Raw genomic sequence first — 18760 nt, 5'->3', positions numbered from 1 at the left:
CCACTCCAGATGCAAGTCCCAAAGGTGTACAAGCAGCTCCCAACCCCCCCCAGACACAAGTCCCTGCAGTGTACAAGCAGCTCCCAACCCCCCCCCCAGACGCAAGTCCCTGCAGTGTACAAGCAGCTCCCAACCCCCCCCCCCAGACTCAAGTCCCAAAGGTGGGCAAGCAGCTCCCAACCCCCTCCAGATGCAGATCCCTGCATTGTACAAGCAGCTCGCAACACCCGCCCCCAAACGCAAGCCCATACTGTGTACAAGCAGCTCCCAACCCCCACAGATACAGATCCCTACATTGTAGGGGCAGCTTCCAACCCCCCCAGATGCAGGCCCTGACCCCCCCCCAAGACAGTCCCCAAAGGTGTTCAAGCAACTCCCAACACCCCCCGCCCAGATGCAAGCCCCAAAGGTGTACAAGCAGCTCCACACCCCCCCAAGACACTGGCCTCAACCCTCCCCCCAAGACACAGGCCCCAAAAGCCTAAACATACGCCAAGAAAGTACTAATGCAGGTGCCAAATGCTACAGACAGGCCCAAAAGCACAGGCACAAGCCCCAGATGCTCGAGGCCGAGACGTAACTTGGCTTTCTGAATTACTGGAAAGCGGCTTTCGTTCTCAGCGAGGTGTGCGCAGGCTAGACAGGATGGGGCTTCAGGCACCTCTTCATCTGTGGAAACACAGTGCCATCAGGCACTGCCACGCCAGACAAACTTTTTCTGTTAAAACACCCTTCTCAGATGCCCTGCGGCATTCCAGTGACCTGCTTTGCTCCGATTCTAAAGACTAGTGTCACAGCCCACCTTGCCTGTGGCACCTGATCAACAGAAGAGAAAGCAACCATACCGTTTGGAAATGGTCACTGCACGTGCCGCTCCTTGATGCTCTGTAACCTCTTCTCAAATCCTCGGCCACTTCTGTGTAGAGCCTGCCATGACACCTGCAAAGCAAGATGGATACCCTTCGCAGTCACCTTGCGCAACTTGGCCATTCTGCTCCAACCCCACTCACGACCAGCCTGCCCTTCTCGTGCTGCTCTTCAGAGTGCAGCTTGGCCCCTCTGAGTCTGTGCAAGGCACCTGCAAAAGAAAAAGAAAAGCATAGGCCGCGGCAGCATCCAAAGCCGCAGCACAGCTAGGACAGGTATTCTCATCTGCTCCCTTACTCTGCCCCCTCACCTGCCCTCGAGGCAGATGCTTCCACCTGCTCTCTTAAGCCAGCCACAACACCTCTGGAATATAAACAGGACTTTAACTGTATTTTGTGTAGTTAAGTAACTGCAGTGACAACCGCACCCCTAAAATAACTGCTACATCTGTTCATCACTCACCTTGCCAAAACCAGCTCTGGTCGTGAAGTCCCAGGTTGTACGCTGTGTTGCAGCTTTAACAAATGAAAACAGTCAGAAGATAATCATTCAGATGCCAGCATTAGCACCCATCCCTCAACAACACAAGGGACCCCATGTCTCATTTTATCATTTCAAAGCAGCAGCCCCCTTGCCTCAGCACCTGGAAAGTAGATCAAGCCAGTCACCGGGTTGCCTACCAAGTCCTTGACAGTTCCAAAAGGAGCTCTTTCCTGTGACCAGTTCCTCCTAAGGTTTACCCCTCCTACTGGGGAGGGGAAAGAAATACAAATAAACAAATCAAAACCCCACATCTGCGAGCTTTCAAGATTCAATGACAGACCTCTCCTCTAGCACTACTCAAGCACTATGCGAACAGCTGCTCGCAAGCAGCTCAGGTCTCCCCCTCCACATTTGCCAAACACCACAGAGATGACTCTGTGCCAGCTGCCCTTCAGTACGTGCCCAGAGGCAGACCGGATGTCTTTGCCAAAACAGTCCGGACAATGTATTAGTACACCGTCACGGTAGCTACCATCACTAACTGCCAGGCAGGACAGCTCCAGGCCAAACACACAGGCACGCTACAAACATTACGAACAAAACACAGAACACAAGGCGCAAAAAAAAAGGACTCCCAGAGGGAAGCCCTACAGCAAGTCAGAACAGGTGCTCTGCAGCAGACCCAAGGAGAGACTCAAATGTCACGACCTGTGACTGGAAGCAACTGCCAGAACTGGGATGATGGAGGCATAAAAAGCCTGCCTTCAAGGCAAGAGACCAGAAGGATGGGGAGTGCAAACCCCAGAAGAAATCTCTTAGGAAATGAATTCCCAAGCAAGCGCTCCTGATGCGACCCAGATGACTTCTGCAAGAGTGAGGATGGAAACAGACGCGATCAGACACCGAATATGATGCACAAGACCTGAAACACATCTGCGCTTTAAGCTGCAACTGCAAGACAAGAAGTGCTTGGATCAGACCCATGATGACGAAACAAGCATTTAGGACCTTTGGCACGGCTACCAAGTTGCCTGTCTAGACAGTCCAGAGCAAAAAGCAATGAGGATATCAAGACCCGAGGAGTGCATGACACAGAACACACACTGCAGAAGCAGCACTACAAGACAAACAGATGGGAACTGTCCTGCCTGGCACATACACTCACACTACCAAATACCCCCTCCTCCTTCTATTAGCCTGGAGACCCAGCCTCAAGCAGCCTGAAGGTGACCCAGGCTAAACTACCCTCACAGTGTCACCAAGTATATTCAGCCGGCTGGCTCCATGCTGCTCCGGCTCCCAGCTCCCATCAACCACACCACATATGCAAATAACAGGTGCCCCTCAACTTAGCTCTCAGATTGCTGGATGGTAAATTCCTTCCACCTCAAGAAATGCACAGGCACTGAGAGACGTCTTAGTCCATTGCCGGGCTTATCATCATCTGCAAAAACAGCGTACCAGCACTCACTAGCACACCGGCCATGATGCCCACCTCCTCCGCAATACTGACTACCACTGAAGCAACATACCGTTGTGCTCACCCGTTCCTCTCTGAGTCCAAGCTCCAACAGCACAGCCAGTATCACCCACACGACCTGGGAAAACAAAGAGATAAAATGATCGTTGTGTTCTCAAGTAATCACCCACCACACTGCTTCTCTACCCCACCCAGCCTCACCTCAGACCCTCAGCAGATTCTGAGGAAGGCCTGCTGCAGCACCTGCTAAAACAGAGGGGAAGCACTTCAAAGACTTTCCTTAATGGGACCTTGCTTAAGAACACTAACTGGGCTGATGACCCTCTTGTTTTTCCTCAGCACTCCACAATGTGGGGATTCAACTCTCCAAGGCTGCAGGAAGCACCCACAAAAGAAAAAAAAGAAAAGGCAGATCCTCAGGCACCTCACAGGCACAACCTACCTGCTGCAATACCTCTTTCACTAGCTCTTTTCCTTCAGCTGCTCACATGCTCCAACTCGGCTGGGCCGGCACCACACAGCAGCAAGGCGGGCCGCAGCAGACCTGCGCCATGCAGGGAGCCACGCCCCCACACCCCAAACCAGAAACATTAGTCCAAAACCACAGAACCAGGACCCCAAACCACATGGAGCCAGGCTCCCAAACCGTACATGAACATGAACACACACAAGCCCAAGACTGAGGGCCATGATGGCTACCATCAAGAAATGTAGACAACGTCAAGCTCTTCAGAGAGATCAGCCTTTTGAAGTCCCGATGAAAGACAAGAAACACTTCATTACTAGTCCCATGCCACCAAGACAATACATTTAAGACCCATGATATGGTGCTCAGCAAGCACTGCAGAAGCCAAGAACTATGGGAACAAGACCTGATAAATGGATACTATAGTACAGAAACAAACATACACCACAGAACACATGCTGGAACTGCCCTGCCTGGCACACGCTAGGCTGAAAAGGATGAACCCAGGGCCTCTTTATCCAGTTGTTACTGGATCCTGTTCCTCTGCTGCACTGATTTAAAAGCCCTCCCCAGGCACGTATCACACACACGCCAAGGTACAACCATACCCAAGACACAGACAGGGCATTTCAGGTCAAACTTAGCTTTCGGGACTGCTGGAAAGCAGGCTTTATCATCAAGACACACGCAGGCTAGATGAGATGGGGCTCCAGGCACCTCTTCACCTGTGGAAACACACTGCCATCAGACACCGCCACGCCAGACGAACTTTTCCTGTTAAAACACCCTTCTCAGATGCCCTGCGGCATTCAAGTGACCCGCTTTGCTCCAATTCTAAAGACTGATGTCACAGCCCACCTTGCCTGTGGCACCTGATCAACAGAAGAGAAAGCAACCGCAGCGCTTGAAAACCATCCCTGCACGTGCTGCTCCTTGTCACTCTCCAGCCTCATCTCAAGTCCTCAGCCACTTCTGTGTAGAGCCTGCCATGGCACCTGCAAAGCAAGACAGAGACATTTCATAGTCACCTTGCGCAACTTGGCCATTCCGCTCCAACCCAGCTCACCAGCAGCCCCCCTACTTACGCAGCTCTTCAGAATGCAGTTTGCTCCTTTGAGCCTGTGCGAGACACCTGTGAAAGAGGAAGAAAAGCATAGGCCAAGGCAGCATCCAAAGCCGCAGCACAGCTAGGACAGTTACTCTCATCTGCTGCCTTACCTCTACCCGCTTACCTACCCCGAGGCAGATGCTTCCATCTGCCCTCTTAAGCCAGCTACAACACCTCTAAAACAGAAAAGAGGGGACACTTAGAGTGACAGTGAAAACCACAAACCAACTTTAACTGCTAAATCTGTTCATCGCTCACCTTGCCAGAGGCAGCTCTGGGTGTGACGTCCCAGGTTGTACGCTGTGCTTCAGCTTTAACAAACGAAAACAGTCAGAAGACAATCATTCAGCTGCCAGCATTAGCACCCATCCCTCAACAACACAAGGGACCCCATTTCCAATGTTATTGTTTCAAAACAGCAGACAACTTGCCTCAGCACCTCAGAAGTAGATCAAGCCAGTCGCCGAGCTGCCGAACGAGAGCTTGACAGCTCCAGAAGGAGCTCTTTCCTTTGACCGGTTCCTCCTAAGGTTTATCTACGACTGGAGAAAAAAAAAAAACACTCCACATCTGCGAGCTTTCAAGATTCAATGACAGACCTCTCCTCTAGCACTACTCAAGCACTATGCGAACAGCTGCTCGCAAGCAGCTCAGGTCTCCCCCTCCACATTTGCCAAACACCACAGAGATGACTCTGTGCCAGCTGCCCTTCAGTACGTGCCCAGAGGCAGACCGGATGTCTTTGCCAAAACAGTCCGGACAATGTATTAGTACACCGTCACGGTAGCTACCATCACTAACTGCCAGGCAGGACAGCTCCAGGCCAAACACACACACACACACAGGCACGCTACAAACATTACGAACAAAACACAGAACACAAGGTCGCAAAAAAAAAAGGACTCCCAGAGGGAAGCCCTACAACAACAGCAAGTCAGAACAGGTGCTCTGCAGCAGCAGACCCAAGGAGAGACTCAAATGTCACGACCTGTGACTGGAAGCAACTGCCAGAACTGGGATGATGGAGGCATAAAAAGCCTGCCTTCAAGGCAAGAGACCAGAAGGATGGGGAGTGCAAACCCCAGAAGAAATCTCTTAGGAAATGAATTCCCAAGCAAGCGCTCCTGATGCGACCCAGATGACTTCTGCAAGAGTGAGGATGGAAACAGACGCGATCAGACACCGAATATGATGCACAAGACCTGAAACACATCTGCGCTTTAAGCTGCGACTGCCAGTCAAGAAGTGCTCAGATCAGCCCTACGATGATGAAACAAGCATTTAGGACCTTTGGTGTGGCTAACAAGTTGCCCATCTAATCTGTCCAGTGGAAAAAGCCAATGAGGATATCAAGACCTGAGGAGCACGTAACATATGATCATCACATCAAGAAACATTTGATACAAAAAAAATTACATGCACAGAAGAAATGATCTCTTTAGGCTCCCACTGCAAGACAAGAAATGCTCAGCTTCCGATTGAGCATCAGAATTATTCCAGTGAGGTCAAGTGTTCAACACCCTCAGGATGGCTTCCCCAGGGGCTGCCAAGCACCAGGAGCAACAGCACAGCACAGACAACACAGAACACAGACACCAAGCTGGAACTGCCCTGCCTGGCACGTGCTCAAGCCCTACCTGACAGAATCCCACGCCCCCACACACTGTCTGACCGTGATCAATCCTAAAAGGCCCCATCCACAGCAATGACTTAAAAGCACAGACCCTCGCCCTATGTGTGCATTCAAAACCCGAAAGCAAACATAGCACTTGCCCCACAACTTAGCTTGGGAACGATGGGAGGCAGGTTCCATCCTCATAAAGGAGCACGAAGGCTAGCCAGGACATTGCTTCCAGCACGAGGCTCCTCTTCACCTGCAGAAATAAAGTGCCATCAGGCACTGGCACACCAGCTAAACCTCTTCTAGTGAAACACCCACCTCAAAAACAAAACAGTAGTCCACTGACCTGCTCTGCTACTGAAGTCAGATAGACCAACTCGAAACAACTGCCCGCCTTCCCCTGCCTACCACCCCCAAACACACAGTATTTGCCCCTGGACTTAATTCTCAGGGGTCACAATCCGTCCTCAAGGTGGACCACAGAGGCCAACTAGGATGTTCCCAGTATCTTCTTCGTCCCCGGAAAAGAGGAGTCACCCAGAGGTGGGACCAATAGACTACCAAACCAAAAACAATGCCCTTTTTCCAACTGTACTCCATTCACCCTCCCGATCCAGGCTTAGCGCTTCCATTTACTGTGCTGAGCCAAGGTCACGTAGCTTAGACCAAGGAGAAAGAACAAACAAAAATGACAATCCACAAAACAGTCTATACCCACTCCTCTTCTTTCCTCCCCTACCCCAACAGCCAAGAAGCCCCAGACCCACGTTCCCCCACCCAGTACCACCGCTTCGCTCACATAACATCCCAAGGAGATGCATCACGCTCCCAGCTCCTCTTGTGCTCCGAGCATCTCCAGCATTTCAGGAACTGGAACCGCTGACGCCTGGCGCGCCTCAGGAACATGGCAGGAGATGTACTCTGCTGTCGCAAGGTGCTTCCAAAGCCTGCGTAACAGGCAAAACAGACTAACACAATCCACTGACCAACTCAGGGCCCACACTGCTGTCTACTCACCCTCGTGCCTCATTCAAGTGTCCGTGCCCATGCCCTGGGCTACAAGAAACAAAAAGAGGAGGTCATATCCGTGATGGACACACAAACAGTACAGCTCCTTGCACAGGACTCAAACACAGAGACGAGAGCCAGAAAAAAAAAAAAACACCATCAGGTCCACAAATACCAAAAGGCCATGAATGCACAGCAGCCCCAACAGGGGTAATCACAGACTTACCCTTTACAGATGAAAAAGGTGACCCTGCTCAGTCTCTTGGTAATACTACAGCGCTTATGCAGTCGAGGAACCGTACCCCACCATTTCTTAAAAACGAGTTAGCCGGCAACACCTCCTAAGCACACCTCTATTACGTGAATTCCAAGCACTTAAAATCTAGAAGGCTGCAACGTCTAAAGACTCTACAGCCACCCAAACCGCAGGCAAAAGCTCCAAAACTATAACAAACTGTCCCTAACCCTGAAAAAGACCACCCCTTACACGCCTACTGCTGCTCTTTTCAGATACATGCTTATACAGGGAGCTTCAATTATACTTATCTCCTAAACCCTGCTCCATCACTTTGCCATCAAGGTTGTAACTTTGATAATATTTGCCTTAATTCTGCAGAAATCATAAGGGACCCAGAACCACAAAGCAAACACACAAAGTAACATTGACATCCTATCCGTAAACATGCTATAACAATTACTCACCTGAAGAAGAGCTGCATACAATACAGGCACCTATTACTAGATTGGTTTACTCTAACAGATCCTACTAGTTGTTACCTCACAAAGATGGGCGTACCGGTCTCTACCTGGAAACGCATCGGTCCATGGACTCTTAACCACCTAAAGAAACCTGCAACTGACTGAAGGAAAAACAAAGCACTTACCCCAAAGTGCAGCCCAGGCACAATGAGCTCTCTGATGGGATGCCTGTGACTCAATTACCACTAGGCCCTGCATGGAACCCAAAGCCAATCACCTGGGAAAGGGGAGGGGCAAAGCACAAGTAGAAAGAGGAGAAGCAGCAGCTGTGGTTTATTTATTTTTGCTTCAGCTTTGAATATTGAAAGCTTTTCTCCTCTACAACACCTTTCTCAGGAACCAAACAGCATTCCAGTGACCTGCTTTGCTCCTATTCTAAAGACTATCACGGCCCACCTTGCCTGTGGCACCTGATAAGCAGAAGAGAAAGCAACCACAGCAATAAAAGCCACTGCACCCTCAGGACAGTTACTCTCATCCCCTCCTTTACCTCAGCCGCTTACCTACCCCACATGGCAGATGCTTCCACCCGTTCTCTGAAGCCACCTATAGAACCTCTAAAAGAGAAACTGGAATTTTACTCTATTTGATGTAGTAGAGTAAGTGCAGCGACAACCGCACCCCAAAAATAACAGCTACCTCTGTTCATCACTCACCAGAGTCACTCCAGAGGTAGCTCGGGTCGTGACGTCATGTACTGCACACTGCGTTTCAGCCTGAACAAAGGAAAACACAGTCAGAAGACAAACATTCAGCTGACAGCATTAGCACCCATCCCTCAACAACAGAAGTGACCCCATATTTAATGTTTTCGTTTCAAAACAGCAGTCCACTTGCCTCTGTACCTGGAAGTTAGATCCAAGCTTGAAAGGAACGGCCACCATCACCCATGCCACCTGAAAATACTTAGGGACAAAATGACCACTGTATTCGCAAGCGACCACCTGCCACACTGCTCCTCTGTCCCAAACAGCCTCACCTCAGACCCTCAGAGGGAAACACCTGAACATCTTCCCCTGTGGTAGTTTTACTGGGGTGGGCAACCGAGCTCCACCACAATAACTCTCTCACTCCCCCTCCTCAAAGAATAACAGGGAAAAAATATGATGAAAAGGGCTCAAGGGTTGAGATAAGGACGAGGAGATTACACAGTAAATATAGTGACAGGCAAAACACACTCAGCATAGGAAGACAGAAAGATTTATTGCTTATTACTACACGATGTAGAGAAGCGAGATACGAAGGAAAGCAACCAAAAGCACCTTCCCCCCCCCCAACCACCCTCTTCCAACTTCTCCCCCCCAGCGGTGCAGGTGACCGGTGTTTATGGCCAGTCTATAGCGCTTCTTCGCCGCCACTCCTTCTCGGACGCCCTCGTCCCCTGTGCTGTGGGGTTCCTCCCACAGGATGCAGTCCTTGGTGAACTGATCTAGCATGGCCTTCCCACAGGCAGCGGCTTTTCAAGAACTGCTCCAGACGTAGGTCCATTCCACGGGGTCCATCCCTCAAGGAGCAAACTGCTCCAACCTGGGTCCCCCACGGGCAGCAGTTCCTGCCAGCTTGCCAGCTCACCTGCTCCTGCAGGATCTCCTCTCCACGGTCTACAGGTCCGGCCCGGAATCTGCTCCGGCAAGGGTCTTCTACAGGCCGCAGCCTCCGTCAGTGCAGGTCCACCTTCTGCACCGTGGTCTCCTCCACCAGCTGCAGCGTGGAACCCTGCTCCACCGTGGTACTCCATGGCCTGCAGGGGGACAGCCTGCTTCACCCTGGTCCTCACCACAGGCCGCAGGGGACTTCTGCTCCGGCACCTGGAGTACCTCTCGCCCTCCTTCTTCACTGACCTTGGCGCCTGCAAGGCTGTTCCTCACTCCTCTTGCTCTCCCAGCTGATGCGTGGCACAGCGTGTTTTTATTTTTTTTTTTCCTGTCTTAAATATGCTCTCACAGACGCGCAAACAACATCGCTTATTGGCTCCGCTCAGCAGCGGGGCCCTTACCTAACGTGGGGCAGCTTCTAGATTCTTCTCACAGAAGCCACCCCTAGAACCCCCTGCTACCAAAACCTTGCCACATAAACTCACTACACCCCTTCACTTCGGTTAAGGGACGACCAGGCTGACAACATGCTCACCTTCCCTCACTGCTCCGTGACACGGGGATTTCCCTGTCCAACACTGCACGAAGCACCTGCAGAAACGAGAGAAAAAGCACACCCTGAGGCACCTCACAGCCACAGCGTACCTGCTGCAATACCTCCATTGTCCCAGCTCCTTTACCTCAGCTGCTCGTTAGCTTGATCTGAGATAAACGAGCCCGGGCGGCGCCGCGCAAAAAATCACAGACTTACCCTTTACAGATGAAAGAGGTGACCCTGCTCAGTCTCTTGGTAATACTACAGCGCTTATGCGGTCGAGGAACCGTACCCCACCATTTCCCAAAAACAAGTTAGCCGGCAATCCCTCCTAAACTCACCTCTATTACGTGAATTCCAAGCACTTAAAATCTAGAAGGCTGCAACGTCTAAAGACTCTACAGCCACCCAAACCGCAGGCATAAGCTCCAAAACTATAACAAACTGTCCCTAACCCTGAAAAAGACTACACCTTACACGCCTACTGCTGCTCTTTTCAGATACATGCTTATACAGGGAGCTTCAATTATACTCATCTCCTAAACCCTGCTCCATCACTTTGCCATCAAGGTTGTAACTTTGATAATATTTGCCTTAATTCAGCAGAAATCATAAGGGACCCAGAACCACAAAGCAAACACACATAGTAAGATTGCCACCCTATCCGTAAACATGCTATAACAATTACTCACCTGAAGAAGAGCTGCATACAATACAGGCACCTATTACCAGATTGGTTTACTCTAACAGATCCTACTAGTTGTTACCTCACAAAGATGGGCGTACCGGTCTCTACCTGGAAACGCATCGGTCCATGGACTCTTAACCACCTAAAGAAACCTGCAACTGACTGAAGGAAAAACAAAGCACTTACCCCAAAGTGCAGCCCAGGCACAATGAGCTCTCTGATGGGATGCCTGTGACTCAATTACCACTAGGCCCTGCATGGAACCCAAAGCCAATCACCTGGGAAAGGGGAGGGGCAAAGCACAAGAAAATAGAGGAGGAGCACCAGCTGTGGTTTATTTATTTATTTGGCTTAGCTCAACAGCATGCAGAGGGCAGACAAGAGAACTGGGGTGTTTCTAGAAGCAACAATCCCCATGCTTTTGCTTCAGCCTTGAACATTGAAAGCTTTGAATATTGGAACCCTGCTCCACCATGGTACTCCATGGCCTGCAGGGGAACAGCCTGCTTCACCCTGGTCCTCACCACAGGCCGCAGGGGACTTCTGCTCCGGCACCTGGAGTACCTCTCGCCCTCCTTCTTCACTGACCTTGGCGCCTGCAAGGCTGTTCCTCACTTCTCTTGCTCTCCCAGCTGCTGCATGGACCAGCGTGTTTGGTTTTTTTTTTTTTCCTGTCTTAAATATGCTCTCACAGAGGTGCAAACAACATCACTTATTGGCTCCGCTCAGCAGCGGGGCCCTTACCTAACGTGGGGCAGCTTCTAGATTCTTCTCACAGAAGCCAACCCTAGAGCCCCCTGCTACCAAAACCTTGCCACATAAACTCACTACACCCCTTCACTTCGGTTAAGGGACAACCAGGCTGACAACATGCTCACCTTCCCTCACTGCTCCGTGACACAGGGATTTCCCTGTCCAAGACTACACCAGGCACCTGCAGAGACGAGAGAAAAGCACACCCTGAGGCACCTCACAGCCACAGCGTACCTGCTGCAATACCTCTCTCTTCCCAGTTGCTTTACTTCAGCTGCTCGTTAGCTCGATCTAAGACAAATGTGCCCAGGCAGCACCACATGAAAATGTGCCCAGGCGGGCAGCGCCAATCACAGACCTACCCTTTACAGATGAAAAAGGTAACTCTGATACGACCCTGCTCAGTCTCTTGGTAATACTGCGCCTACGTGGTCAAGCCTCTTGTAGTGTTTAATCAAGCTCTTTTTAGTCCTCTAGAGTGTTACACAAGTGGCTTGATACATCCAGAGATTCAAATATAACCCAAAAACACAAGTGTATCCCGCCATCCCAAAAACAAGTGAGTCAGCAATCTCTGCTAAATATCCCTCTAGTAAGTGATTTCCAAGCACTTAAAATCTAGAAATCCATAGACTCCAACCAGCCCAAAGAACCCTGCAACTGACTGAAGGAAAAACAAAGCACTTACCCCAAAGAGCAGCCCAGGCACAATGAACTCTCTAATGGCATACCTGGGGCTCATATACCATTTGGCCCCGCCCAGCACCCAAACCCAACCACCTGGGAAAGGGGAGGGGCAAAGCACAAGAAAGTAGAAAGAGCACAAGCAACAGCAGCTGTGTTTTTTTTTTTTTTTTAAATCTGGTTTAGCTCAACAGCATGCAGACTGCAGACAAGAGAACTGGGGTGTTTCTAGAAGCAACAATCCCCATGCTTTTGCTGCAGCTTTGAATATTGAAAGGACAATACGACCAAGCAAGTAACTGATTTTTTCTCGGCTAGAATTAGCTCTAACATTTCTTTAGATAGAAAGAAAAATCTAGGAGCATAACAGATCACACATCAAAAAAAGTCACCAATTCCATGTAATAACATCACTCGCAGAAAAATTCACGTACTTGAGTAGGCTATCTGAAAACCAAAAGGCTATGCTGATGGGTCAAAACACACTACAGGACAACGGAGCCTGGCCCTCTGCTGCACCAACTTAAAACTCATCCCTACACTCACCAAGGTGCAAGCCCAACCCAAACACAGACACACCATTTCAGCCTCAACACAGTTTTGGGAACTGCTGGAAAGCAGGCTTCATCCTCAGCGAGGCATGCTCAGGCTCCACAGGATGGGGCTTCAGGCACCGCTTCACCTACTGAAGAAGACCACCATCAGGAGCTGCCACGCCAGACCACCTTTTTCCTCTGCAACACCTTTCTCAGGAACCAAACAGCATTCCAGTGACCTGCTTTGCTCCTATTCTAAAGACTGTCACAGCCCACCTTGCCTGTGGCACCTGATAAACAGAAGAGAAAGCAACCACAGCAATAAAAGCCACTGCGCCCTTAGGACAGTTACTCTCATCCCCTCCTTTACCTCAGCCGCTTACCTACCCCACATGGCAGATGCTTCCACCCGTTCTCTGAAGCCACCTATAGCACCTCTAAAAGAGAAACTGGAATTTTACTCTATTTGATGTAGTAGAGTGATTCAAAGATCATAAATCCAATTTCTTTAAGTGATTTATTCTTTATTGACGGCGCCGGATGCACAGGGGATCTTTCCGCCTATCGTGCATCCCGAAGTGAAAAGCCGTCCCAAATTTATACATCACAGTGATTAATATTTTATTAACGCCTATACATATTCATTATCTAACCCCGTCTACTCTCGCTTCTCATGCTAATCAGTTTTTTGTGTCCTGCGCCTGCGCAGATCCTCTCGGTGGTCTTGGGCAGGGGTCGTCGAGCTGTGGTCGGTGGTCTCAGAGAGGAAGGCCATAAGTCTTCCTCACAGTGTACTTTTCACCCTTGGTCAGGATTCTGCTGAGTTAGCTTTCTTCCTAACCGCAAGGACTGTTTTTTCTTCGAATCTTCTGCTCATTATTTTCTTATCTTGGATTCCAATGTCTTGTTCGAGATATATTGCCCGTATATGTCCTATTTCGAGATACATTGTCCGTACATCTGTTTCCTGCCCTACACCTAATGTTCTGTTCTCCTTTAATAGTTACATTCTTAACCCTTTCTTATCTGGAATCGCCTCAGCTTCCCTAATCAATCCCCCCTTTTCTTTTCCCCATGCAAATTCTTTTGCATTGCATGCCCTTATCATTAGCAGTATCGCAGTAACATACATACAAATATTCCTACTACCAATAACATAACCAGATCAGTAAAAACTTGTTCTAACTATTGAAAGTTGGGTAACCATGAGGTTAACTTATTCCATATTTCCTCAAAGCCCCATGAAATGTTATCCTTACTAATCTTATACAGAACCTTTGTTTGTTTCTATATTTCCTCTATGTCGGTAGAGACCTTTCCGAATACAAAAATTCTTCTTCCCAGCCTCTACGATATGTATCCCTCAATACCTTGCCATGTACTTTCGTCAGGGAAGCTAATATTGCCATTCGTTGTAACAATTTCCAATTCCAAACAAGTATTACAAAAGACAATATTAAACTTATACCAACTAACATCAATAGAACAATTGGGTGACACAATGTGTTCAAAATCCCAGTTGCAGTTGGTGACCATCCAAAGAGTTTGTCCCACCAGCTATGATCTGTGTCTTGTTTTACTCTTTGCAAAACTCTGTTTATTTCTTTTGTATCATGGTGGACAGTGATTAAAGTCTTCTCTCCATCTTCCTGAATGCCTTTTAAAATTTTGATCAGGTCTTGGTGTTTAAGTAATTGCTTCACTAGCGTGAGGTTCATCCCAATAGGTATGGGTAATAACTTGTGATACATTGTGTTGTTGGACTTGATCAACTGGTGGGATACCACTGGTGCTGAATATAAAAAAATCACACCCGATGATTCTAACAAAGTTAGAAATACAAAAGTTAGAATGATTTTTGCTAGGTAGAGTTATGTTTTCCTTATCTACTTCTACAAAAGCACAAGCAGTTCTTAAACACACACAGCCTTGACCCATATATACAAGCACAGTCTTTTGACTAGTATTTGGATGAATTTCAAAGTGGCAAACACCTTGCTCAGTGTCAAGACAGACATCCTGAGCATCAATTGTGTTGCTCTCACAAATAAATCCTTGTTGTTCCCGGGTAACACATGATTCTAGATTCACAGACTGCCATTTCCCGTTCTTCATCCGGGCCCAGGTTCTATGCTCCGAAGGATAGAGCACTGTTTCCTCATGATTTAATCCTAGTGCAATAATGGGGTGGATAACATAAACTGTAGCATTACGTATAGTAAGCACAAAGGCAGTAGCCATGTTAATAATGGGATCATAGGTAAAATTTACCAGAGTCCACCAAGATTGGAACTTCTTTTCAAAATCATTGGCATTGTCCCAAACAATCTTTCGGACTTCAGCCAGAAAAATGCCTTCACTTCCTTCCCTAATGATCAAGGCAGCCGTTGCCTGCATCCATAACTGTATCTGTATACAACTAAGAGCTAAAGATACATTATCTTGCGCCATACTAAGTGCATCTATTATTAGTCTGTGGTCCTGGTCTTCAGCCTTTTCTACGGCTTCAGACCAAAGGCCACCCACCATTCTCTATCATCATAGAAGCACCTTCCAATTCTTGAATCACAATTACAACTATAAGCCACAGAAATAAAACAATTCTGTTAACTAAATTTCTGCTAACTACATTACTAAATACTCCTGACCATAGTGTCTTCATTTCGCTTGACTGAACTTTAGTTTCAGTTCACCGTCACCCAGCGTTACTTTTCAGGGGGCTTTTGGAGCTTTCTTCACTCTCGAATAATGGATCCAGGCCGTTTGCTCCTTAATCTTGATGGCGGTATGTGTTGTCAGCAGCACCTGGTATGGTCCCGTCCACTTTTCTTCCAAAGGGCGACCTGCAAATGCTTTTACATACACATAATCCCCAGGTTTAAAGGGGTGGATTGGTTGGTCCAGCCCTCTAGCCCTGGTTCCTGAGACAACTTTAGATATTTGATCCAACTGTTTTTGGAGTCCTATTAAATAATTACACAAGTATCCCGACCCCAGTTGCGTCAGGTCCTCCCCGCTGAACAAAAACTGATAGGGTCTTCCGTATAATATTTCAAAAGGGCTTAGATTTTCCTTTGTCCGTGGTTTTACTCTAATTCTAAGTAAAGCCAAAGGGAGAGACTGAGGCCATGATAAATTAGTCTCTTGTCCTATTTTGGCTATTTGTTGTTTGATTAGATGATTCATCTTTTCCACTTGTCCGCTTGCCTGTGGTCTGTAAGGGGTATGGAGTTGCCAGTCTACCCCTAAGACCTTACTTACTTCTTGAACTATTTGCGCACAAAAATGAGAGCCTCTATCCGAGGACATTGCTGCCGGAATTCTGAAACGCGGTATTATCTCATTCAGTAAAACCTTAACCACTTCTCTTGCCTTGTTGGTTCGACAGGGAAAAGCCTCCGGCCACCCGGAAAAAGTATCTGTCAAAACCAACAAGTATCGATACCCCCCTTTTCTTGGCAGTTCTGAAAAATCTATCTGCCATTGTTGTCCTGGATAGTTTCCTTTACTAATTATTCCGAACTTTACCCTATTTTCTGTATTAGGGTTATGATGCAAACAAATACTGCATTGCTGGGTTACTTGTTTTACCGTAGTATACAGATTTCTTCCCACCAAGACTCGACTCAGATTTTTATATAAGGTGTCTGCTCCCCAATGAGTCTTATTATGTTCTGCCATGACCGTAGGCCATATTAAATTAGAGGGTAGTACAACCCTATTATCTTTCAGGTATACCCATCCATCACTCCTTGCTTTTCCTCCCAGGTCCCCAATTAACTTTTGATCTTCCCGTGTGTACCTAGGTTCCTGTCCTTCACCTAAAGTTTGTATTTTACCGTCTGGTATTAAAGTGAGCGCTTCTGCCTCAGCCAATCCGGCCACCCTTTTTGCTTCTTGGTCAGCCAATCAGTTCCCTACCTCGAAGTCAGCGGTTCCTTTTTGGTGTCCCCGGCAATGTATAACAGCCACCTTCTCTGGGTGCTTTACCGCTTCCAACAACTTCAAAATCTCCTCAGCATATTTTATTTGTTTTCCTTGGGCCGTTAATAATCCTCGTTCCTTCCAGATAGCCCCACGTGCATGCACCACACCAAATGCATACTTAGAGTCTGTCCAGATATTTACTTTCTTTCCTGCTGCTAGTTCCAATGCCCGCGTAAGGGCAATTATTTCTGCTTTCTGAGCAGACGTCCCAGGGGGTAATGGTTTCGACTCAATTACCTGTTGAGTGGTCGTCACCGCATACCCTGCTTTGCGTTGTCCTTGTTTCACAAAGCTGCTTCCATCAGTATACCATGATTCGTCCGCGTCTTCCAAGGGCTCCTCCTTGAGATCTGGTCGGCTAGAATACACAGTTTCCATAGTTTCCTTAACCCTTTCTTATCTGGAATCGCCTCAGCTTCCCTAATCAAGAGTAAGTGCAGCGACAACCGCACCCCAAAAATAACAGCTACTTCTGTTCATCAATCACCAGAGTCACTCCAGAGGTAGCTCGGGTTGTGACGTCCTGTACTGCACACTGCGTTTCAGCCTGAACAAAGGAAAACACAGTCAGAAGACAAACATTCAGCTGACAGCATTAGCACCCATCCCTCAACAACAGAAGTGACCCCATATTTAATGTTTTCGTTTCAAAACAGCAGTCCACTTGCCTCTGTACCTGGAAGTTAGATCCAAGCTCGAAAGGAACGGCCACCATCACCCATGCCACCTGGGAATACTAAAGGACAAAATGACCACTGTATTCGCAAGCGACCATCTGCCACACTGCTCCTCTGTCCCAAACAGCCTCACCTCAGACCCTCAGAGGGAAACACCTGAACATCTTCCCCTGTGGTAGTTTTACTGGGGTTGTTAGCGTAGCAACCACATAACCACCAAGTGATTATATGAAGGTGCTTTATTCAGCGCTGGAAGCCGGGGCAGGTGCCCAAATCTGGCTTCAAGTCCCGTTACTTCCCAGCCATTATTTATACTTTCATCATTATGTAAGGCATACATATTCATTACAGGTGGTAACATCAGCCTCGCATTCCATTCTAATTAGCTCCCCTCCCCTTTGCACATGCGTGGCGCTCTCTGGCGGTCATCCAGGTGGTCGTCCAGATGAAGTAAGGAGTCTTCCTCTCCGCTAAACTTTTCACCTTTCTCACTCGACGCATGCTCCTTCCGCTCCTTGGTTCTGCTTCAACTCATTTCAGCATTTCCAGGCCCTTATCCAAGGTCAGGTTGTACCTGTTCCCTCCCAGGGTTCCCCTTCAAAGATTCATTTGACTGTTCAGTATACTCCCTAAGTTTCCCAGTATACATAGATTAATTGATAATATACTCCCTACACTTCCCAGTATACATAAATTAATTGATAATATAAGTACATTTGGCAATGCTTAATTATACTTTATGACCCATCACCTAAGAGACATTAATAAAACATCCGTTCGATTCTCCTACTCCTCTCCACTAACATTTCCCCCCTTTGAAAATACTTCACTCATACAGAGAGCAAGTATTTTCATTACTATTAGGTTGAATCAGGTTAGTAGAGGTTAGTGAGTATAACTTGATATAGAGATTAGTAAGTATAATCTTAATGCATCTTCGTTAGTCTACTATCTTATTGATTCCTCTATGCCTGCTTGTTAACGCTAATACTATAGGATGGGGGTGGAGTAAGTGGGATAGGGTGTTCTGGGTGATTCCCAGTAAGGACTCTCATTATTCGGCGATTCCATGCACTGCTCCTAACTATTTCTCCCTTCACACACGAGAACATTACTCCCATTGCAGCGAATACAATTGGCAGCAGCACAATGCTTTGTAGGAGGGACTTGAGCCATCCTTCCAGATGAAGGCCTAGTCCCTCAAAAGTTGCTCCCAACCAATTTTGCTCAGCTTCTTGCTTTTCTTCCTCTAGCTCATGTTCCACATGAACTAGTTGGGATATGTCATTTTCCACATCTGTAGTTACATTTGGAATATGTACACAGCAATGATCAATTCTGCCTTTCAAATATTCACACACCCCATGCTCTTTTAACAAAAGCATGTCCAGAGCCATTCTGTTTTGCAGGGTCATTTTGGTTGTGGCCTGTAATTGTAAGTTTAAATCTTTGAACCCCTTCTTGGTTACCTTTGCCAACCTGTTTACTTGGCCCATTAAGCTATATATTATTT

The 18760-nt window shown here is 47.9% G+C and overlaps 2 protein-coding genes across 6 annotated transcripts; both read right to left on the bottom strand.

Moving 5' to 3' along the window:
- Positions 1 to 465: 465 nt before the first annotated feature.
- LOC310884785 (uncharacterized protein) lies at positions 466 to 4582 on the bottom strand. Of its 5 annotated transcripts, XR_014574404.1 has the most exons (6): positions 4533 to 4582; positions 4382 to 4428; positions 4155 to 4291; positions 2700 to 4021; positions 1330 to 1615; positions 466 to 1078 (listed from the first exon to the last, which is right to left on the bottom strand). XR_014574404.1 is itself a non-coding variant. In XM_083807086.1 (4 exons), exons 1-4 carry the CDS (start codon positions 1659 to 1661, stop codon positions 969 to 971), a joined length of 330 nt encoding a protein of 109 aa, XP_083663212.1. In that variant the 5' UTR covers positions 1662 to 2590; the 3' UTR covers positions 466 to 968. The 5 variants fall into 5 exon arrangements, 1 of the variants encoding a protein (XP_083663212.1); XR_014574402.1 differs by having other exon boundaries at positions 2700 to 4291; XR_014574403.1 differs by having other exon boundaries at positions 1330 to 1612; positions 2700 to 4291.
- A 152-nt stretch (positions 4583 to 4734) lies between these two features.
- Positions 4735 to 12065, bottom strand: LOC310884786 (uncharacterized protein). Its single transcript, XM_083807087.1, has 9 exons — positions 12052 to 12065; positions 11489 to 11544; positions 9923 to 9978; positions 8638 to 9533; positions 8449 to 8508; positions 8300 to 8349; positions 7043 to 7081; positions 6825 to 6972; positions 4735 to 6684 (listed from the first exon to the last, which is right to left on the bottom strand). The coding sequence occupies exons 4-8, from the start codon at positions 8674 to 8676 to the stop codon at positions 6846 to 6848; spliced, it is 315 nt and encodes a 104-aa protein (XP_083663213.1). The 5' UTR covers positions 8677 to 9533; positions 9923 to 9978; positions 11489 to 11544; positions 12052 to 12065; the 3' UTR covers positions 4735 to 6684; positions 6825 to 6845.
- Between the last annotated feature and the right edge of the window lie 6695 nt (positions 12066 to 18760).

This window comes from Anser anser, assembly GCF_964211835.1.
Source record: "Anser anser genome assembly, chromosome: 21".
Taxonomy (NCBI): Eukaryota; Metazoa; Chordata; class Aves; order Anseriformes; family Anatidae; genus Anser; species Anser anser.
This window is presented reverse-complemented; position numbering and strand designations above follow the sequence as displayed.

Bases quoted from the DNA above. Each gene is read 5' to 3' on its own strand.
- LOC310884785 (XM_083807086.1), bottom strand. From the start codon at position 1,661: ATGTGGGGTTTTGATTTGTTTATTTGTATTTCTTTCCCCTCCCCAGTA. The intron at 1,383-1,547 runs GTAGGCAACCCG...CATTTGTTAAAG, and splicing joins TTGGAACTGTCAAGGACTTG to CTGCAACACAGCGTACAACC. The intron at 1,079-1,177 runs GTGAGGGGGCAG...TTTCTTTTGCAG, and splicing joins AGCATCTGCCTCGAGGGCAG to GTGCCTTGCACAGACTCAGA.
- LOC310884786 (XM_083807087.1), bottom strand. From the start codon at position 8,676: ATGGTGGCCGTTCCTTTCAAGCTTGGATCTAACTTCCAG. The intron at 8,509-8,637 runs GTACAGAGGCAA...TCCTTTGTTCAG, and splicing joins AGCTTGGATCTAACTTCCAG to GCTGAAACGCAGTGTGCAGT. The intron at 6,973-7,042 runs GTGAGTAGACAG...CCTGTTACGCAG, and splicing joins CACTTGAATGAGGCACGAGG to GCTTTGGAAGCACCTTGCGA.